The sequence below is a fragment of the Microplitis mediator genome, chromosome 6 (genome assembly GCF_029852145.1).
Source record: "Microplitis mediator isolate UGA2020A chromosome 6, iyMicMedi2.1, whole genome shotgun sequence".
NCBI lineage: Eukaryota > Metazoa > Arthropoda > Insecta > Hymenoptera > Braconidae > Microplitis > Microplitis mediator.
The window spans coordinates 20,118,811-20,141,725 of NC_079974.1; the positions used below are offsets into that span (position 1 = coordinate 20,118,811).

Below are 22,915 nucleotides of genomic sequence, written 5' to 3' on the forward strand. Positions count from 1 at the left end.
TATAAGTAAGACCTCAAACTTCTCAACGAACGAAAAGTTATACTTCAGACTTCGAAAAATTTTAGATAGAAACAGGGAGGGGAGAGAATACTTCAAATGAGACTTTTGAGTTTATGTTTTGAGTATTTTGAGGCTCTAATCCAGATTATGTTATTCCAGTTTAGTCCTCAAAGTGGTAAAATTGGTCGTAACTCCTACTTTGAGGACTAAACTAGGATAACTTTCTATACTGTTGTCAATCTTAAATTTCTAAATTATTCTTCAAAAACCCCATTGAGAACTTTGAGACTTAAATCCGAATTTGTTTTTTGACTCGGGAAATCCATAATTTCCTGTATGGATTCCCATACAATTCCATATGGATTTTTTAAATAGAGTATAGATACCAAATTTCACAGTCTAGACTATTTTTAATTGAATGAAACTTTATTATGAATGAAACACTTCTGAGGAATGAAAAAAGTTTTATATAAAACTGCAATAATTGCTAAATAATTACTACATCTCAGAAATAATGTAATTTTTACAGTTTTGAAGTAGAGGGACTTTGCTGATATTTAAGACTGTAGTTTTTCCAGTATTCTTTTTCCGTGAACCATCCGTTGACTTCATATATAGATAGATAGATAATATAATTTATTTGGCCATGAAGTCATGACTTCTTGCGGCCATCAAAAACAAAAATACATAGTATAAAATTTTGTTCTTATGTATAAAAGTTGTTATATATATAAAAAAAATTATTCATGTTATGTCCAAATATTATTTTGCTTGACTGGACAATAATATCCCGGCGGGGCAAAGTTATCCAACTAAAATTGAATAACTTCCGGTTCATTATAACAATGAACTTTATTTAAATTTCATAGATATTAAAAAATTTATAAAGAAAAAATATCGATATTCATTTAAAATAAAATATTTTTTTTGTAAAATGAGTATCCGTGTATCAAATAATCGCTAATTAACTGTCAAATAAGTAATTTTAACTGGTTTTCAGCTCATATTTCGAAAAGTCGCGGATGTACGTCGGGAAAAGGAGCTTGCAGAGCGAAGGAAAAATGAGCCTCAATTGGACCAGACACAGGATCACCTCGTGCGAAAAATATTCTCGAGGTAAGGATCATTTATTACTTTACAGGCAATATCACTCATTATTAAAAATAATAAAAATATAAACTAGTAATAAAGTATAAAGTACGTCATAAAAATACATTTAATATTTTTTCTGATTAATTGCTTCATTAAATAAAAATAAAATGCATATTCTCGTGTACTAATTAACATTAAATGTTAAAAGGAAGCAATAAAGAATAAAAAAAAAATTTTATAAGCACAATAATAAATAAAATAAGAACACACACGCGAGAAAACGGATTTGCGACGCTCGAGATGTTGATATGAAAATTCTGCTCCGGTTATTAAATTTATTTATTATTGATTTTAAAATTAAATTTATTTATTCATATAAAAGTTTGTCTAGATACAAGGGAGTGATAATAATTATTTATTTAAAAAGCGTTCGCTGATCCGTAGTAGACCTTAAATATTAAGTACTCTTAAACTAGTATGTTAATTAAAATTAAATTACTGCGTAGTACGTATTAGTAATTATATAAATTAAAATATAACAATATAATAAATAAATAGATAAATAATAATGATAACATATGAGGATAACAATAATATGTAATGGTGATAACACCAAGTGTTGATCTCGTGGCTGAATACTGTGCCCAAAAAGGTTCAAGCCCGATGAAGTTTCTCACGTTGGTACACCACGAACACCAAGTCGAAGGCCACAGGATTCTGATGAGGAGCTCACAGTCAACGTCCTTCCACCATGGCCCAGTTTTAGGCAATTTCATTTATTACGTATTTATTTAATATCTACATTTTTTTATGCCATTTTTTCTTGCTATGTATTTATTATTATTATCATCATTATTATTATGATTATTATTATTATTAATTATATTTGGGTAATTATTTATTCCTTGTATCAATTGTCATTATTATTTTTATTATCAAATAAATTTGGTACTCTAATAAATAGACTCAATTTGTTATTTTTTTTTTATTGATAATTATTTTTAACTAGTCTCTTTTTTACACCACCCGTGTAAAAAAAATTCTTAAAAAAGTGTTGAATATTCTTAACTTCCAAATTTGACACAACGACGAACATTTTTTGAACGTTTTGTAAACTTTTGAAAATTCAAGGAAAAAATCAATAAATGTCCTAATATTATGGTAATGCGCGTTATCATCCCCCGACAAAATATCCTACACGGAAAAAAGAGCAGTTGAAAAATTACAGTTTCGTATAGTAGTAAAGCGCTCCGAGTCTGAAACTGTAAAAATTACATTTTTTATCAGTACATTTTACAGAAATAACAAATATAACAGTTTCAAACTCGATATTGTCGATTTAAACTGTAAAATTTACTGCTTAAAATTGTATTAATATTATTACTATAACGAATTTTTAAAATTACAGTTTAAGCTTTAATGTTTAAAGATTTTTGTCCCGAAAACCTTTTTTACTGTAGAAACTGTAATTTTACAACTGCTATTTTTTCCGTGTACGGACAAAATATCTCCGGACATAATATCCCCGACAAAATGTCTTTCGATATAACTTTCACAACTTTCCTGAAAAACAAGCACCCAAATTAGTTGTGAATAGTACAAATAAAACATTTAAATAAAAAAGAGAAATTTTGCAGATAGGATATTTTGTCGGGGATATGTCCGGAGATATTTTGTCGGAGGATGAAAACGCGTGGAATCAATATTATTAAGATGATAAAACGATAAATGTACAGAAATAGTTCGAAATCCGTTTTTTCTAAACGTATTTTGCACTGAAAAATTTTAATTTGTAGTATCAGTCAAGTATTTTTTTCTGTGCATTTTTAGAAGTTTGAAAATCGTTTAAAAAAAGTTCGTCATTGTGTCACGTTTTGAAGTTTAGAATAGTCAACACTTTTTTAACCTTTTTTCAAAAATTTTTTTTACACGGACATACAGTAGTTCTTGTTTTTTTATTTTACTATTAATTTTTGATGCTCCAGAAGACTCGATAATTTTTTCAAATATTCCCGCCAGTTTTAGAACTTCCTGAAATGTTTTAGAAACTATTAGAATTTTGTATAATGCTCCAGACAGTTTAGAAGTTTTGTAATTTAACATTCTGATGAAACTAATTTATGGACACAACTCAAATAATATATAGAATTTAAACTTAAACATAGTAACATAAATTATTATATTTTCACAATACTTACAGTCATTTAAAGTAAACAGCCGCTCAATATTTGACCCGATCGCTAAAAAAAAATTAAATTAATTAACAAAAATGAAATTTGTATAAATAAACCAAAATTACTTTGTACTAAATGTTATTCGAAGTGTAAATGTATGTCATGTAAATTTCCGAGTGAAAATAATAATTTTCCGAGTCCTCGTATTTGAGTACCAATTAAATTAACTAATTAACTTAAATTTTCTTTCTATTTTTATCGCTTTTTCGTATCTTTTAATGTAATTATTATCTATTGTTTCACTTTATTTATTGTTACTATTATTTAATTATAATAATATATAACTCTTATTGTTATTAGCAAAACTATTATATATTTTTATTTACTTTTATTACTGCTCTATTTAAAATATAATCCATTGTCATTATTATTATTATTATATTATCTTTTTTAAAAAATAATAATGTTATTATCCATATATTTAACCCATATTTAAATATACAAAATATTATTATTATTATTATTATTATTATCATATATTAGTGAAGACTATACGTAATTATTCATGTACACGGGCGAGAGAAACTTTTAATACGTATGACAATAAATTATTATCCTTGTCATTAGATTTTTCTTTCAAACTTTTGATACTCATTTTTCATTATAATTTATTATTATTACATACATATATTTATATATATATATATTTTTAAATTAACTAAAAAAAATCTATAATAATGTCTGCGACGCTTTTTATCTAAATCACAAAATCCCTCAAGACATTTTGGACTGATGTAGAAAAAAAATTATAAATATTAATAAAAGTTTATAAATAAAATAACACAGTACGAAATGTCATAAGCGTCCGAGGGCTACATAAATATTTATACGAATGCTAGAGTGCTGTAAATTATACGCCTTTAGAGGGTCATGCGCATATATTTTATTTATCATACTTAATACTTAATATTTATTATTTATTATTACTAATTATTATTACAATATAAATTTATATATATATATACATATATAATATTTCTGTACTTTTATAGACGCGCGACAACGGCGCAAATGGACGCGGCATCATACAAAAAGGCTTTATGGCGGCAACAATACGCCAGTCGACTTAACTATTTTTCTTCCATTACGCTGAACACTCTTTGCTCTATTAATAAAACAATTTTTTATTTACATGTAAATAATATATCTATACAGTCAAGTAATACATAGTGAAATATATATTTAAAAGCCGTATATAGCTTCAGCATGGCAAATATGGTATAACTTTAATTTCTTCTTTTCATCTAAATTTTTACTTTCAACTCTTTCAGTATTTTTTACTCCTTTTTACTTTTATGAGTACACTGTAAAAAGAGCGGTGTTAAAATGCAACATCACCGGTGTACGCGGTGTTAAAATACCGGTGTTAAATCGGTGCAAAAAAAATTCCACGTATAGAAATTAGAAAAAAAAATGTAGGGTAGGGAGGGGAAAAAGGGGGAACTTAAAGAAATACAAAGATTTCGAGGACTCACACAATATCTTATTTATTTTAATGAAATTCAAAGTAAATAGAAAAAATTATCAGTTATCGTTGCAAAAACAAATTTTTCATTTTTGCGGGCAAAATAGGGTACCCCTTAAAAAAGGTAGAAAAAAATGTGGATTTTAAATGAATTTAATCAAGTTAAATTTTTTTGCAAGTAATTTACATGAAGAAAAATCATATTTAACATGAATATTGGATACAAAAGAAGAACAACAAATTTTTAATAGTTGTTTCATAAAACAAACGTCATTAATATTTTTCAACTGACAATTGATTTTTCAAAAAGTTTAATAAGAAATATTCAAAATAACGCTCAATTATATTTACAATAGTGATATTGAAATGTTAAGAAACCATTTAAAATATAAAATTTTGGGGGTACCCCCTTTTGCCCCCTTTCCCCTACATATAAAAAAATATAAAAATTTAATGAATATCATCTGGAGGAAATTTCAATTTTGCTATGTACTTATTTAAATAATTATTTATGTTGTACGTAATTTATTTAAAAATTACACAATTTTACTCCCGCCATTTCAATCACCAATAATTTAATTAATTAATAAAAATACTGTTTAACTTTCGTGATCAACTAAGTAAAAATATTCACAAAGTTAAATATTGTTAACACCGAAAAACATTTTAATACCGGGAAATTTTTTTAACACCGATAAAGAATATTTACACCTTCAGCGGTGTTATTTTAACAAATAGTTTTTTATTTTTTACTATTATCATCATTATTTTGAAAAGTCGACTGACGTTTGTCAGGCTTATAGATGCCGAGTCTTGTTACGCGACGTAGTCACACGTCTCGAGTACATTAAGCCAGAATTGTTATGTCGTACAAGCGAATTCGAGGCATATGTCACATTCTCTCTCTCTTACTTACTTAACTTACTTTGTAACATATATATCTATCACTCTATTGTTCTCTTTTTTTAAAACTTCCTGTCTATCAATTTCTCTTTTACTTTCTCTCGCTCAATTTATCTCTGTCTATCCGCTCAATTATTCTTATATTGATCGACCTTTCTTTCATCAATTCCGAAAAACTACTCTCTGGAATACTTATCAAAAGTTAAACGGAAAAAGCTAGCGAATTAAAGAAAAAAAATGTAATAAAATTCTTCTCTCTATTTCTTCTTTTATTATTTAACTCTTTTCTATTTATTTATTTATCTTAAATCTACAATATCCTTCCCGTTTCCTCATCCTCATATCCTGTATATTTATTTATCGTATCTACTTTGTGCGCTAAAGCTCAGTATTATATAATATATTTATATATATATATGTATATTAAATTATATTATTTATTATGCCAAGTGCATGTGATATTAATACACACTCTAGGATTCAATTTTATCTCTGTCACCTGTACTTAAATTTTTTATATACAAATTATAATATTATTATTTAGTTATTCGAATAACAATAAATATTTATGAAATATCAATACAAAAATATGAAAAAAAGTTAATAAAATAAAATATAAGTTTAGATTGTTTTGTATAGTAAATAAAATATGGATTTTTATTCGAATGACTTTTATTTACTCACAATTGTATATCGACTATTCAATGATGCTTAATGAACAATATTTCGAAATTTAATTAATTATACATATTTAATAATATAAATATTAATTATTTAATTTAACTCGTACATACACAGAAAAAAAGAATCTCTTGACACAAAAAATTTTTACTCGCCCCAAGAAATTTTCTGAATTATGAATTGAAAACAGAAATTTTCTTGGAAAAATTTTTTGCGCCAAGAAATTTTTTCTAGTCCTAAGAAAATGTTTTTTTTTTTTCGTTTCTTAATGCAGAAAATTTTTTCTAGTCCTCAGAAAGTTTTTATTTTTCATTTTTTAGTACAGAAAATTTTTTCTGGTTCTAAGAAAAATTTCTATTTTTCATTTCTTAAAGCAGAAAATTTATTGGGACAAGTCAAAAATTTTTTGATGCGAGAAAAAATTTTTTGCACCAAGGAATTTTTTCTATTCCTAAGAAAATGGTTTTTTTTTTTTCATTTATTAATGCAGAAAATTTATTCTAGCCCTCAAAAAATTTTTATTTGTCATTTCTCAGTACAGAAAATTTTTTCTGGTTCTAAGAAAAATTTTTATTTTTTATTTCTTAATACAGAAAATTTATTGGGACAAGTAAAAAATTTCTTGATGCGAGAAAAAATGTTTTGCACCAAGAAATTTTTTCTCGTTCTCAGAAAATTTGTATTTTTCATTTCTTAATACAGAAAATTTTTTCTAGTCCTAAGAAAAATTTTTATTTTTCATTTCTTAATGCAGAAAATTTATTGGGACAAGTAAAAAATTTCTTGATGCGAGAAAAAATTTTTTGCACCAAGAAATTTTTTCTAGTCCTAAGAATTTTTTTTTTTTCATATCTTAGTGCAGAAAATTTATTGCACCAATAAATAATTTTTTTCTGTGTAGTGTTCATTCATCATTGATTTTTTTTGACATTTATAGTCATTTTATCACGAATATATCTTTTTACTTTCCTGTAGGCACACCAAAGTAGGTTGCTCGTGAACACCGCTGGAGCTGTACCCTTTTATAGCCTCTGTAGCTATTTTGTAATAAATTAATGTAAGAACGCAATAATAAGTATAATTAATTAACACCAACAGAAAAAATAACAAATTAACATAAATATTTATTAACTATTTATAACTTTAAATATACATTTACTACGTTCTCATAATTCAAACGTACGTAAAAAATATTTACTGTTGTATAAATAAATATTTAAAGACTCTACATTTTATACCAAGATATAAAAAAGTATTGGAAAATGTAGTGTCCGATTTAAAAGACAGTAACAACAATAACAAATAATTTTTTTACTAATCCGCGTAGAATATCCGGCCTTTTTGTAATACCCCACTATATATCTAACCCGATATTGTTCATTTAAGTCGATTGTTCATGTGGATTAAATATATTTGTTATTTATTTTATTTTATTGTTTATTTTATCGACACAGATTCCGGAGAGAACGACACGCTGCGGATGTCGAGAAGGGTGACAGCAAGGACGGCAAGGACACCGAGAGTTCCCATACTAAAAAACCGTCTTCTGGGGAAGAGTCTGCAGCACCACGCCCACGTGCCAGTAAATGGGGTCGTCTTCTTGGTATTTAAATTTATTATTTTATTTAAAAAAAAAATAAATTCATAATTTATTTACAAAAAAAAATGATTTTATTTTTCATCAGGAAGTTCAAGTTTAGATTCTGGTAGTGAGGGTGGTACGGGTACGGATACATTTAAAAGAACATTAAGTGCCCGTGATTCAAGACCTAGTTCGAGTGCTAGTACAAATAAAGTATTTCCAAAATTGGGTAAACTGAGCGGTACAATTGAAGAAGCTGCGGACACAGAGACAACAAAAGATCCACCGCAAACAACGACACTGACAGTTGACTCAAAACAGTTGTCACTAAGACGTCTCGAGAGTTACGACGGCGGTCTTATAACATCACAATCTGGTCAAGATCGTGAAATACTCGCGGCGGTACTTGAAGTTAAAGTTGATCTTAAACTTGAGGTACAGAGAGTAAATCAACGGTTAGCTAAGTTAGAAGACTTGTTACAAACTGTAATGAGTAGACTGCCACCGCCGAGCTCAACGAGTTCCCAAAGTCCTGGACCACAACAAAGTGGTAGTGATGCTGGTACACAGACACCGCCTATTTTAACAGATAAATCATTGGGACCGTTGGATCCTATTCGTGAGTTCGGTGAACGTCTTCAGGTTAAAGAATTACCCCAACATCACCATCATCACCATCATCATCATCATCAGCAGCAGACATCAGACAGCAGATCCAAAGATTCCTGTACAGAAAGACTGACTGGTGGTTCTGCTGATTACAAATTATCATCACGCGAAGTAAATAAAGAATTATTAGAACGTCTTACCCAAGCATCGACATCACGCGAGGATTCATCAGCACTTGGACCACTTATTCTTCGTAAACGCCGTAGTAAATCACGTAATAAAGGTGTTGCTCCCCTTGCGCCTCTTGCCAGTCAACCAATAAGTCCGACCGACGTGTCGGAAACAACGCAGATGCTTGATGTCGACGAACGTGAGTCGGCAAGTGCGGACAGAAGTGCGGATAAAAGTGAACGTAAAAGACCACCGCCAAGACCTAGAGAATATTTGTGAAAAAATGTTAAAATATTGTCTTGGTGTTTTTATTAATTGTTTATAAAAAATATCATTTTATTTTATTTTTAAAGGTGCTCACGTCGTACGGAATTGATTCAAATTCGTGAGATTTGACTGATTATTGTTCAATAAATTAATTTTAATAAAAAAAAAATTGTTAAAAAACAACAAAAAAAATAGATAATTAATTATAAAATAAATAAAATAGCAACGACATTTACTTACTAAATGCGTATGCTAATGCCTTCGCTGAAAACTGCTTGCTGCGACCGTAGTTGCGAGTGATTTTCATTGGAGATAAACTTTTTAATTGTTCTATATAATTATTATTATTATATTTTTTTTAACCGACAATTTTAAGATCTTTCCCCGCATGGAAAAATATATATGTGAAAAATATACTCATAAATATATGTCAAATATATAAATATATATTTTGACAGATATTTTTTTTGCATTAAATTATATGTAAGCATATATGGATACATATATGCGTAAATATATGTTTATGTATGACTGCATACATATTTGCATATATTCTCATTTATAAGTCACATATATTTTACATATACGCAAACATATATTTTTACATATATACTAAATATATTTTGACTTACATATTTGTGTATCTACGAGCATATATATAAAAATATATACAGACATATATTTTTTCATATATGTTTGTATGTATACTCACATATATTCTCTAGACTTTTTCAGAGTTTTTCAGAGAAAAGTCCGAAAAATTTCCACTAGGGATTTCAGGTATTGAAAATAAAAAAAAAATTCATGTAAGTTTGTGATATTGTAACAAATATGTTGAAATATATGTCAATATATATTTGCATATATATGAACATATATGTTTGCACATATGTCAATAAATATTTGCATATATGTCAATATATATGTTTGCATATATGTCAATATATATTTGCATATATATGAACATATATGTTTGCATATATGTAAATATATATGTTTCTATATAGATTAATATATATGTGAATGTATATAGCTGTATATATGTTGAGATATATAATTACATATATGTTGATACATATATTGAGATATATACTTTCGTACATTTTTATATATATGCAAACATATACATTGACGTATATGAGAAAATATATGTCTGCATATATTTCTTATATATTCCACGTATATCCTAACATCTACGAAATCATTCATGCATAAATTTATATCAACATATAACTGAAAATATATTTGACGTATATTTTTTTTGCGTACATATATTTTGTATATATCACATATATGTCACGTATATTTTCGACATATATATTTTTTCATGCGGGTCTGATGCATAATTTTTCTAGTATTGTCGTTATAAATAAAAAAAATATAATAGCAATAATTAATTAAGTACCGAAAGATCGTACTTATCACGATTGTTCTTAAGAGGCATCGAATAGGTACAGATCTTAAAAAATAATAAATTGTAACACGTAGTAGGGTAAAAAATAAAAAACGCAATAGATAGTATTGATGATATTTAATATTAAATCCGATGATATATTAATAATAATAATTAATAAATAATTTTAAAATACAAATCGAAGTATTTCCACGAGATTGATTGGAGGATATTGATAAATTTAACAGAAATGTTAATAAAAAATAAAAAAAACTTTAATTATCAATTATTTTTATCTTTAAATCGTAAGCGGGGGAAATGTTTAGTGTAAATTCAATTACGAGAGTGATGATGATAAAAAATTATTCGTTCGTCGCATCATCCGCGTCGTTAAGTTTGATTTTAATTTAAATAATTGTAGTTAACGTACATTATTTCTTGTACATTTCTTTTATTTATTTATTATTGTTGTTATTATTACTATGATAATAATGATAATAATATGATTTTTTAAATTATATATAAGGGAAGAATTTAACGACGCGAATTGATGTATAAAAAAGGACGCCAAACAGCAATATTTAAATTAGATGTATATAATATACATAATGTAATTGTAAAAAATTATATAAAGTAATAAAAAAAAAAAATAAAATAAACAAATTGTACATATAGTACATGTATAAGTATGAAAATAGTTTGAGTGGCGTAATATGTTGTGTATACGTGTGTGTTTTTTTATAATGCCTAAGAAAAATAAGAGAAAAAATAGCAAATATATATAAGAATATATAATATATATTAGGGTGTTTCAAACATAAAAAAAATGTTTTTTTTTTTTTGGGAAACAGGTTCAAAAGTTTTATTTAGATATAAAAATACGCAGGTGAAAATTAGAGCTCGTAATATTTAAGAAAAATTTGTAGACATGATTGGTAGGGAATTGAATGCTCTACAAAAAAAGTCTCTTATCATTTTTTGATAAATATGTCTGGTCAAAAGTTATTCAAGCTTGAAATCAAATTTATGTTAAATTTTGAGAACTTTTTCCTTTATGGCGAAACTATCAGACTTATCACAAAATATCATGGAATCTTTTTTTTTGACAATTTTATTCTCTACAATTTATCTTTGATAAATTTTTTCAAAATTCCCCATTGTTTTCTAGATATTTTCATATTAATGTCAAGCTCTTAAAATCGATCATAACACTATTTTTTTAAAAGCTTGACAGTAAAATGAAAATATCTAGAAAACAATGCGGAATTTTAAAAAATTTTATCAGAGATAATTTGTAGGGAATAAAATTGTCTACAAAAAAGATCCTATACAATTTTGTGATAAGTTTCATAGTTTCACCGAGAAAGTAAGAAGATCTCGAAATTTACCGCAAATTTGACTCCAAGCCCAAATAACTTTTGAACAGATAGATTTATCAAGAAATGATAAGAGGCTTTTTTTGTAGATCATTCAATTCTCTGCAAATTTTTCCTACGACGCATCCTTAGCTAGTTATTATTATTAGAAGTTATTCTTATGGAAAATAGAAAAATCTCCAACTCTGAGCAGCAAATAACAGCATTAGATTAATTTACAATCTTAAAAAAGATCAACACATCACTCCATACCCGGGTCAAAAATAAAACTTGATTTAGACTTGGTTTACCAATACATTGAGTTTTCGCCTTGGTTTAGACTTAACTGGCTTACTTAGTCACGATTTAAGACGAAAAAGTCGAATCTAAGGTGAAATAATTTGTATATATAAAGGCGGAAGTAAGGCGAATAAATAACTTTTTTTCGACTTGGTTCAGCAAGTCAAAAGTAAGGTGAATGACTATCGTGCTCGAAGCAAAGGCGAATAAGTTCAAACTAAGATCAAAAAATATCAATAAGTTGAAATAAGTTGAAACTAAGATGAAAAAAGTTCAAAAAGTTGAAAAAAATTTAATTTAAGTCGAAAAAGTCGAGATCTTATCGAAAAATCATCGCAAATCGATAACTTCAAAAGAAAATAAGGTGAAGCGAGCCTGAATCAAGTTTTATTTTTGACCCGGGTTCAAATTTCTTCTACTATACTGTAAGATCATATGTATGATTTCACCTTGCCATTTGGCCTGTGCCTTGGCATGAAAATTTAATAAATAAAAAAAAAAAAAACAAAAGTGCGATGCGGAACCTCCTGTTAATATTAAGAGCTCTAATTTTCACAGGCATATTTTCTAAATAAAACTTTTGAACCTCTTTCAGAGAAAAAAAAATTCGTTTTTTTTTAAACACCCCAATATATATCATATAAAAAAATTGTCCGAGGATAAAAAAATGCCTATGAAATTCAATCATAGAGTTTGCGTTAAAAAAAAATAAATATATATATACATTAAATAAATATCTGTATAGTTTGCTTTATAAAATTCTCTTGATATTTTTATCATGACAGCACACATCCATACACACACGTATACATCGACAGTATATTAAAAAAACATTTTAAAAAACAGAGTATTTAATTGGGCTATGAAAGAATGATACAAATGAGAGAACAAGAGACAAACAGATAAAATATTTGATGTTATAAAACTTGAGATTATCATTATGAAAAAGAAACTATGGAGATTGTTAATTAGGTTTTAGACGAATGAAAAATTTAAAAACATGATATAGATCTGGCTCTATTTGTAGTTAAAAGATGTACGAAAGTTTAAATGTTGTTGATAATTTTATCGGAGTATTTTCAGTATCGTTGTCATTAAAAATATGTGTACTGTAATAAATAAAATAAATATGTAATATAATACATACACATTTTTTTATAGACACCGACGATTACTATAAATAAGACCGCCCTTCGTGCAAGCTCGTTCAACTGCCTTCCTTCTCACTAAAATCGCTTCGAAAACAATGTGCAAACTTTAGGATAATATTATTTTTGCATCGCTTAACAACAGCTAATTTTTAACAAACAACAAACAAAGTAAAAAAAATAATAATAATATTAATAAATCAATAAATTTATTTTAAATAATTATTTATTTATTTATGTGTACGCTAATTTAAAGACATGCTATGAAACGGGTCTAATTCAAGTTCATTATGGATGACGAACAATAAAAAAAAAGCGACAGTATATTAAGAACAAGAAAACTATAAATAAATATAAATATATATATTGAATAAAAAAAAAAAATTACAAACATTGTTATAGGAATTGTGAGAGGGTGTAAAATTTTGCTATCACAACTGTTCGTCCAACTTTTTACTTGGGCTGTGCGCGACGTTGCGAAAAAATTCTAGTCATTTAAATATTAATTAATAAAAAAATAAAAAAAAAAATCCCTTGACGTAAATTGCTCTTCTTACTGAAGATACTGTTTTATTTTTCACGCTGAATAAAACAAAAAAGTAATAATTAATAAATATAAATAAAATAACTGCGTAAAAATCACAGCAATTATCATCATGATTCATTTGCGTTTATATTTTCACGACAAATGGTTTAATAAAAAATAAAAGTAATAATAATAATGATAATTAATAATATTTATTAAAAATAAATCAAGGGATACCTTCTAGTCTTGGCTTTCCAACGTGTATATTTACTATTTATACAAAATAATCAGAAATAAAGTTTATGTACGTTTATCGTACATATCTAATAAATGAATTATTTATATTTATTTACTTATTTATTATTTTTTAATTGGTTATTTTATTAGTTTAGATCTTTATTAATCTTCCAGTCTTATACACAGTAAAAAATTTGCGGAGTGAATTCGGAGTTTATTTAATTCCCTTGGAGTGAATTTTTCTTTAAAGGGGAGTTTTGGAAAATATATATAGTAAAAAAAAAAATTACTAATGCATAGTGAGCTTAGGTCTGATATTTTGACATTTATATTGAGTACGGAAATAATTAGGAGCTCCCTTTGAATATTTTCGCGCGAAATGATTTTTAAAAATTATAAGCAGCTAATAATAAAATTTTGGCAAATAAAATTCCACTGAGTTACAAACTGTCTTATGACTTACATCAACCATACCACGAGATAAAAATTCATACTGTACCGAAATATCGAATATTCCCATAAAAACTATATATGTCACTATAGCTATTCAATAATTTAATATTTTCACTGTGTATTAAATATAAGAAATTATAATTTAGTGAGTTACTAAAACATTTTATAAATTAAAAACTGATATTTTAAGTTTAATTATTAATATTTGAATGAATTATTTAATTAAATAATTATGTTTCTAATTAACAGCTGTTTCTATTAAATATAAATTTAATTAAGTATTAAAACTCCGGATTGGAGTGAGTGCGGATTGAAATAAAATCCGCGTCACTCCGAAATCGCTCCACCCATAAAAAGGCCCGATTCACTCCGAATGAGGGAGCGAATTCGGATTGAAATAAAATCGGTATTCACTCCCGATTTTTTACAGTGCAATTGTATGTGGGAATTATTTTTTTTCAATGAGATGAATGAAAAATGCTGGTACTTTTACCTCATTAAGAGGTTTAAAGTCACCGAAAATTTTGTGGGTCGTCTGGGAAAATATTTCTCGTAGCATATCCTTGAAGACATTAAGCCGATGAGGATAGTAAGATAAGCGAAATTCATTTCGATTCTCTGGATCCTCGTTATTCTCATCCAAGGACAAGAAGTAATCCAGAATAACCATTTGGGGTTCACCGGAAACCCAATAGACGGAGGTTCTTATATCTTTCGTATGCGGACTCTAGAAAAATTTAAACCCATCGATTATATTTATTTTAAATATTATACTAGTGGAATATAATTTTTTTTTAATAATAAATTTTAGATAAATAATAAAATATTATAGCGTAAACTAAATTTATGGACACTTACGTTATAGTAAATGCATCTCGCTGGAGCAACCCCACCACCCAAAATATGATCATAATTTCTGTGATCGATAAGAAGAAAGCCACCTGGTTTAAGACACATCTCAAAGTTTTTTAATATTTGTTTCTGTTCTCTCTGATCGCCGTAAGCGTCATGGATGTGAGCGAAACTGTTGCCTAAACAAATCACAGCATCAAAACCACCGCCGATAAGATGTCCAATATCTTTAGTCAGTGTTAACCAATTGGCTTCTTCAATAACTAAAAAAAATAAAAAATCAAATAAACTTTCCCTTAATTTAAGTCAACAACTGGTTACATGATCACAAATTTTCTTTTGTGCCGCTCGGGTGAATTAAAAAAAAAAAGAAATTATAATAGAATCAATAATTCCAATTTCTACACAGAAAAAAAAATATTTCTATTCATTTAATTATAAAATGATTACAAAAATTGTCTTGACACAGGAAATTTTTTCTCGCCCCAGGAAAATTTTCGTTTTTAATTGATAGTACAAAAAATTTCTTAGATCAAGTAAAATTTTTCTTGAGGCGAATAAAAATTTTGAGAGTCAGGAAATCTTTTTTTTCTGTGTAGTCTTCTATCATTATCCAACTCCTCTACATATTTTATCAAAATAATTCTAAGGTAAATAATTTTCGGAAGCTGTGTCTTGTAAAAATATAAACAATCTTCGGAAATTAAATTTTTTTGGAGTCTGAGGACTCGACATTTAAAAAAAAATTTAATTAAATAGTAACTGTAAATAAATTATTTGAAAATGTTATCTTGAAGTTTAATAACTGCAATAATAAAAAAAAATCATTTATATAATAAAACAAAAGCGATAGAATGTTATCTATCCCCTTTACTTTTATCTTTTAAAATCGCATTGAATGAAGTCAAAAAAATGATTTTAGATGACCCTGTCACTTATCTCATTTTATTATTATTATTTAAGAATAATTATTTTTATATTTATCGCAGATTTAGTAACTTCAATTTTTAGAATTTCAACATTAAGATAAGTTAATGTACTTGTTTTTTTTTTTTTATTATCAGTTTAATGACACTTCCGAAATGTCTTAAATTATGATTAAATATTAAAAAAACAAAGTTATCAATAAGTTGGGACAACTGTATCAACACAGTACAGATAAATATAAATATCAATACGGCTCAAGTCAGTCAGGCCCTTAATCAAGATGATGTGTCATGATTGTTAAATATTTAAATTATTTTGACACCATTTTGTGACATAAAACAATATAATAAACTTGAATGATCAATAATTTTTTATTACAAGTTGAAAAAAAGTTAAATAAATATTTAATATTTAACATTATGTTTAAATGTTCTAAAAATAAACGCTAAATTTTAAGTCAAATGAGATAAGAAACAAATTAACTTATATTTTACTTTGGTAAAAAAAAAAAATTCTCGACTGAAAGTAAATATTCTTGATTCAAGGAAATTTTTTTGAAAGCCTCAATTTTCTGGGATAAAATGTAAATCTCTGACCAAGACGAATTCCAGTGGCTCAAAAAAATCTCGACTTAGTTCCAGAAAACTTTTGACTTCAGAAATATTTTCTTGACTGAAGATAACTCAATTTTCTGAGCATTAAAATTTTCGCTGTAAAAAATTTTCGGAGTGAATGCGGATTTAATCAGGAGTGAATGCAAAGCTTATTTATTTAATTCTCTCGGAGTTAAATTAACTCCTTAAAGAATTTCATTTTAATATTAAAACTCTGCTGAAAAAACAAATTCCTCATTTACTCTGAATTCAAAGTGATTTTTTTTCTTAAACTCCGTAACTCCGAGTAACAAAGTGAATTTGAATTGAAATAAAACCCGTAGTCACTCCGAATTAACTCCTAATTTTTAACAGTATGATAATAAAATAAATAAAATTACCCCATTCATCAAAACCAGGTTCTTTTCTTCGCTCCCATCGATCTTTGAGCGCATGTTTGAGCATTTTATCAGAAGCATCAACACTGACAACTTGGAATCCTTCTTCAATGAGCATTATAGAGTCAATTCCTGTGCCGCAGGCAACGTCGAGGATTCTCTTGCAACCCTTTTCACGTAATAAACCCACTAAAAAGTCTTTGTAAACTTGAGTACGTTGTTTTTTATCTCCAATTAAAGTTTTCCAGACTTCAGAAGCTTTTCCATCGGCATACTGATCCCGTACACCCTCAGCAGCAGCACCAGGAGTACGAGTACGAAATACTAAATCCATTTTTCAAACTATATATTAATATGCTCGGTAATTTATTAAACTAGTGGACTAGATATTAAGGCGTGAGATTCGTTAAGACTGATACCAATGTTACTGTACAGCTTATTTATATACTCAGAAGCATATATGCCACGAATCATGCTGATGAAAGAAAGAAAGAGACAGTAAATATAAGAGATAATTTAATTTCTTCAATAGCATCAATCTGTCCAACGATATTCCGTTGCTATTACGAAATTAACACTCTGGTAGTGAAACGAATGTTATTTTGATACGGTTTTTGTTAATCTAAAGTCATTTTTATATTTTTTTTTGTTACTTGTTATCGTTAGCTGGCAAATTACAACAGAATAGAAGATAGACGTCAACAATATTATTAAATATAAAGTTGTTTATGCGATGAACAAATACTTATTTATAATTTAACTGTTTTTTATAAACTACGGTACCAATTTATATATATATATTTTTCTAGTAGAAAGATGACATTAAATCTATGAATGATTTCATCATTTTCTAGAAAACTTTTACGATGAATAGAAAAAAGTTTGAGAATTTTTTTAATGAATACTTTTACTGTCGTAATTTATTTTTAAAATTTCAGCTGTCAAAAAATTATTTTATTGTTTACTGATAAAACTGGAAAAGTATAAAAATTAGTAATTATATAAATTTTTATATTTTTAAATTAAAAAAAAAAATAATTAACTGAGAGAAATAAATTGGAAAATTTTTAAAATTTTTATTAAATATTTTCGGTGACAGTGACCTATAGAAGTAACAATTGAATCACTATCCTTATTTATTAATTTAATATTGTTACTATTTATTATATATACGAAATTATAATGTAGTGAGTTACTAAAACATTTTATAAATCGAAAACAGTATTTTAAGTTTAATGATTAATAATTGAATAAATTATTTATTTAAATAATTATGTTTCTAATAAACATCTGTTTCTATTAAATATAAATTTATTTAAGTATTAAAACTTCGGATTGGAGTGAATTCGGATTGAAATAAAATCCGTATTCACTCCCGATTTTTTACAGTGTAATTGTATGTGACAATTATTTTTTTTCAATCTGATGAACGAAAAATACTGGGTCCTTTACCTCATTAAGAGGTTTAAAGTCACCGAAAATTTTGTGGGTCTTTTGGGAAAATATATCTCGTAGCATATCCTTGAAGGCATTAAGCCGATGAGGATAAAAAGATAAGCGAAATTCATGTCGATTCTCTGGATTCTCGTTATTCTCATCCAAGGACAAGAAGTAATCCAGAATAACCAATTGGGGCACACCGGAAACCAATAAGACTGAGGTTCTTATATCTTTCATATGCGGACTCTAGAAAAATTAAAACCCATCGATTATATTTATTTTAAATATTATACTAGTGGAATATATTTTTTTTTTAATAATAAATCTTAGATAAATAATAAAATATTATAGCGTAAACTAAATTTATGGACACTTACGTTAAAGTAAATGCATTTCGTTGGAGCAACTCCACCATCCAAAATGTTATCATAATTTCTATGATCAATAAGAAGAAAGCCACCTGGTTTAAGACACATCTCAAAGTTTTTCAATATTTGTTTCTGTTCTCTCTGATCGCCGTAAGCGTCATGGATGTGAGCGAAACTGTTGCCTATACAAATCACAGCATCAAAACCACCGCCGATAAGATGTCCAATATCTTTAGTTAGTGTTAACCAATTGGCTTCTTTGATAACTAAAACAAAATAAATAAATAAATAAACTTTTTCAAGCGGCACAAAAAAACGTTGTTGTGTTACATTCTGCCTTTTCCACTTATGTAACAGATTAATTTTTAATTTAACAGATTGACGGCTTTAGGGTATCGATAGATCCCAGGTCGTCGATTATTTGATTTTTATTAATTTCAATTATCTTTCGCGATTTAAAATGTATCTCGATGCCGATATCTGCCGTTTTTCTTCATAATATTATTTAAAATTGAAATAAAAGGATGGTTTTTTAAACGATGGCTGGGTATAGCCGGTGTAAGCGTTCCCCTATTAACGGGTGAAACGGGGTGCCAAATTTCCACAAAAAAATTTTCGGAGTGAACGCGGATTTAATCAGGAGTGAATGCGTAGCGAATGACTGCTTATTTATTGAATCTCTTCAGCGTAAAATAAACTCCTAAAGAAGTTTATTTTAATATGAAAGCTCCGAATCGGAGTGAAATAAAATTCACACCACTCCGCTGAAAAAACAAACTCCGCATTTACTCTGAATGCTGAATAATTTTTATTTTAAATTCCGTAACTCCGAGTGACAGAGTAAATTTGGATTAAAATAAAACCCGTAATCACTCCGAATTAACTCCTAATTTTTTACAGTATGATAATAAAATAAATAAAATTACCCCATTCATCAAAACCAGGTTCTTTTCTTCGATCCCATCGGTTTTTGAGCGCATGTTTGAGCATTTTATCAGAAGCATCAACACTGACAACTTGAAATCCTTCTTCGATGAGCATTATAGAGTCAATTCCTGTGCCGCAGGCAACGTCGAGGATTCTCTTGCAACCCTTTTCACGTAATAAACCCACTAAAAAGTCTTTGTAAACTTGAGTACGTAGTTTTTTATCTCCAACTATAGTTTCCCAGACTTCAGCAGCTTTTCCATCGGCATACTGATCCCGTACACCCTCAGCAGCAGCACCAGGAGTACGAGTACGAAATACTAAATCCATTTTTCAAACTATTTATTATTATGCTCGGTAATTTATTGATCTAGTGGACTGGATATTTAGTCGTGAGATTCGTTGAGACTGATACCAATGTTATCGAACAGCTTATTTATATCCTAAGAAGCATATGTGCCACGAATCATATTGATAAACGAAAGAAGAAAAAAGAAAATATAAGAGATACAGTCGAACTCCATTAACATGGATTCCATTATCTCGGAACTTCCCCTCAATCTTGACCCTTTCTAGAAGCTCCGCTGTCTCCCACCCAATGCTATAGACTGGTATGGGTCTGTGTATATTTATATGTCATCATACATGTGATATAAGTGCGCATGCGTATAGTTTACTTTTTAAGGGAGAAGGGATATCCGTTAACTAGGGAATTCCACGAAATTTCCGCACCTTCACTGTCCGAGTTTATGGAAGTCGACTGTAATTTAATTTCTCCAATTGCATTAATCTGGTTAATGAAATTCCGTTGCTTTCACGATGTTAACACTCTGAATGTGGAACAAATATTTTTTTGATATTGTTTTTATTAATCGAGTCATTTTTATCTTTTTATTTTTTTTTCGTTACTTGTTATTGTTAGCTGGCATATTACAACAGAATAGAAGACAGACGTAAACAATATTATCTAATATAAAGTTATTTGTGCCATGAACAAACATTCATTTTTAATTGAACTCGTTTTGATAAGCAAGAGTACCAAAGTATTTATATATTTTTCTAGTAAAAAGATGACATTAATTCTGATTTACATCAGTCATACCACGAGATAAAATTTCATATTGTACCGAAATATAAAATATTGCCATAAGAAGTATATCGCTATAGTTATTCAATAATTTGATGTTTTCACTGTGTATTATATATATGAAATTATAATTTAGTGAGTTACTTAAACATTTTATAAATTGAAAATATAATATTTTAAGTTTAATTGTTAATATTTAAACGAATTATTTATTAAAGTAATTATGTTTCTAATTAACAGCTGTTTCTATTAAATATAAATTTATTTAAGTATTCAAACTTCGGATTGGAGTGAATTCGGATTGAAATAAAATCCGTATTCACTCCCGATTTTTTACAGTGTAATTGTATGTGACAATTATTTTTTTTCAATCTGATGAACGAAAAATACTGGGTCCTTTACCTCATTAAGAGGTTTAAAGTCACCGAAAATTTCGTGGCTCTTTTGAGAAAATATTTCTCGTAACATATTTTTGAAGGCATTAAGCCGATGAGGATAGAGAGATAAGCGAAATTCATGTCGATTCTCTGGATCTTCGTCATTTTCATCCAAAGACACGAAGTAATCTTGGAGAACCAACCGGGGCACTCCGGAAACCGACTGAACGGAGGTTCTTATATCTTTCATATGCGGACTCTAAAAAAATTAAAACCCATCGATTATATTTATTTTAAATATCATATTAGTGGAATGTAATTTTTTTCAATAATAAATTTTCGATAAATAATAACGAAAAAAATAATAAAATATTATATAGTAAACTGAAGTTATGAACACTTACGTCAAAGTAAATGCATTTCGTTGGAGCGACCCCACCATCCAATAAATGATCATAATTTCTGTGATCGATGAGAAGAAAGCCACCTGGTTTAAGACACATCTCAAAGTTTTTTAATATTTGTTTCTGTTCTCTCTGATCGCCATAAGTGTCATGGATGTGAGCGAAACTGTTGCCCAAACAAATCACAGCATCAAAACCACCGTCAATAAGATGTCCAATATCTTTAATCAGTGTTAACCAATTGGCTTCTTCGATAACTAACAAAAAAAACAGAAGTAAAATTACCTTCTAAAAGAATTTTATTTTAATATTAAATCTCCGCTGAAAAAACAAACTCCTCTTTTACTCTGGATTCAGAGTGATTTTTTTTTCTCCGTAACTCCGAGCGACAGAGTGAATTTTGATTGAAATAAAACCCGTAATCACTGCGAAATAACTTTTAATTTTTAACAGTATGCTAATAGAATAAATAAAATTACCCCATTCATCAAAACCAGGTTCTTTTCTTCGATCCCATCGATCTTTAAGCGCATATTTGAGCATTTTAGGAGAAGCATCAACACTGACAACTTGGAATCCTTCTTCAATGAGCATTTTAGAGTCAATTCCTGTGCCGCAGGCAACGTCGAGGATTCTCTTGCAACCCTTTTCACGTAATAAACCCACTAAAAAGTCTTTGTAAACTCGAGTACGGTATTTTCCATCGCCGAGTACAGTTTTCCAGATTTCAGCAATTATCCCGACGGCATACTGATCCCGTACACCCTCAGCAGCAGCACCAGGAGTACGAGTACGAAATACTAAATCCATTTTTCAAAATATTATGCTCGGTAATTTATTGAACTAGTAGACTGGATATTTAGTCGTGAGATTCGTTGAGACTGATACCAATGTTATCGAACAGCTTATTTATATCCTAAGAAGCATATATGCCACGAATCATACTGATAAACGAAAGAAGAAAAAAGAAAATATAAGAGATACAGTCGAACTCCATCAACATGGATTCTATTATCTCGGAACTTCCCCTCAATCTTGACCCTTACTAGAAGCTCCGCTGTCTCCCACCCAATGCTATAGACTTGTATGGGTCTGTGTATATTTATATGTCATCATACATGTGATA

The 22,915-nt window shown here is 28.1% G+C and overlaps 4 protein-coding genes across 7 annotated transcripts in view; 1 reads left to right on the forward strand and 3 right to left on the reverse strand.

The window, feature by feature from the left end:
• Nucleotides 1–9,666, forward strand: part of LOC130669374 (potassium voltage-gated channel protein eag) — a 51,176-nt gene extending 41,510 nt beyond the window's left edge. For 2 of the 4 annotated variants that reach the window (XM_057472236.1, XM_057472237.1), the window contains 3 exons: nt 1,001–1,116; nt 7,830–7,978; nt 8,061–9,665. In XM_057472236.1, coding sequence (XP_057328219.1) covers nt 1,001–1,116; nt 7,830–7,978; nt 8,061–9,016 — 1,221 coding nt within the window. In that variant the 3' untranslated portion in view covers nt 9,017–9,665. Of the gene's footprint in view, nt 1–1,000; nt 1,117–1,744; nt 1,859–7,829; nt 7,979–8,060 lie in introns of all 4 variants that reach the window. The other 2 variants (XM_057472234.1, XM_057472235.1) reach the window with 2 other exon arrangements.
• Nucleotides 9,667–13,494: 3,828 nt separating this feature from the next.
• On the reverse strand, nt 13,495–17,611 carry LOC130669745 (glycine N-methyltransferase-like). Its single transcript, XM_057472791.1, has 3 exons — nt 17,190–17,611; nt 15,275–15,531; nt 13,495–15,143 (listed from the first exon to the last, which is right to left on the reverse strand). Exons 1-3 carry the CDS (start codon nt 17,518–17,520, stop codon nt 14,865–14,867), a joined length of 867 nt encoding a protein of 288 aa, XP_057328774.1. The 5' UTR covers nt 17,521–17,611; the 3' UTR covers nt 13,495–14,864.
• A 679-nt stretch (nt 17,612–18,290) lies between these two features.
• On the reverse strand, nt 18,291–20,542 carry LOC130669346 (glycine N-methyltransferase-like). The gene is made up of 3 exons (XM_057472167.1): nt 19,921–20,542; nt 19,004–19,260; nt 18,291–18,872 (listed from the first exon to the last, which is right to left on the reverse strand). Exons 1-3 carry the CDS (start codon nt 20,249–20,251, stop codon nt 18,594–18,596), a joined length of 867 nt encoding a protein of 288 aa, XP_057328150.1. The 5' UTR covers nt 20,252–20,542; the 3' UTR covers nt 18,291–18,593.
• Nucleotides 20,543–21,182: 640 nt separating this feature from the next.
• Nucleotides 21,183–22,687, reverse strand: LOC130669343 (glycine N-methyltransferase-like). The gene is made up of 3 exons (XM_057472164.1): nt 22,269–22,687; nt 21,790–22,046; nt 21,183–21,644 (listed from the first exon to the last, which is right to left on the reverse strand). The coding sequence occupies exons 1-3, from the start codon at nt 22,597–22,599 to the stop codon at nt 21,366–21,368; spliced, it is 867 nt and encodes a 288-aa protein (XP_057328147.1). The 5' UTR covers nt 22,600–22,687; the 3' UTR covers nt 21,183–21,365.
• Nucleotides 22,688–22,915: the final 228 nt, after the last annotated feature.

What these genes read in the sequence shown, in the direction of transcription:
- LOC130669745 (XM_057472791.1), bottom strand. Translation starts at nt 17,520, where the DNA reads ATGGATTTAGTATTTCGTACTCGTACTCCTGGTGCTGCTGCTGAGGGT. An exon ending in ACCTGGTTTTGATGAATGGG is followed by an intron (nt 15,532 to 17,189) that starts GTAATTTTATTT and finishes TATTTTTTTTAG; the next exon opens with TTATTGAAGAAGCCAATTGG. An exon ending in CGAGATGCATTTACTATAAC is followed by an intron (nt 15,144 to 15,274) that starts GTAAGTGTCCAT and finishes AAATTTTTCTAG; the next exon opens with AGTCCGCATACGAAAGATAT.
- LOC130669346 (XM_057472167.1), bottom strand. Translation starts at nt 20,251, where the DNA reads ATGGATTTAGTATTTCGTACTCGTACTCCTGGTGCTGCTGCTGAGGGT. An exon ending in ACCTGGTTTTGATGAATGGG is followed by an intron (nt 19,261 to 19,920) that starts GTAATTTTATTT and finishes ATTTTGTTTTAG; the next exon opens with TTATCAAAGAAGCCAATTGG. An exon ending in CGAAATGCATTTACTTTAAC is followed by an intron (nt 18,873 to 19,003) that starts GTAAGTGTCCAT and finishes TAATTTTTCTAG; the next exon opens with AGTCCGCATATGAAAGATAT.
- LOC130669343 (XM_057472164.1), bottom strand. Translation starts at nt 22,599, where the DNA reads ATGGATTTAGTATTTCGTACTCGTACTCCTGGTGCTGCTGCTGAGGGT. An exon ending in ACCTGGTTTTGATGAATGGG is followed by an intron (nt 22,047 to 22,268) that starts GTAATTTTATTT and finishes TTTTTTTGTTAG; the next exon opens with TTATCGAAGAAGCCAATTGG. An exon ending in CGAAATGCATTTACTTTGAC is followed by an intron (nt 21,645 to 21,789) that starts GTAAGTGTTCAT and finishes TAATTTTTTTAG; the next exon opens with AGTCCGCATATGAAAGATAT.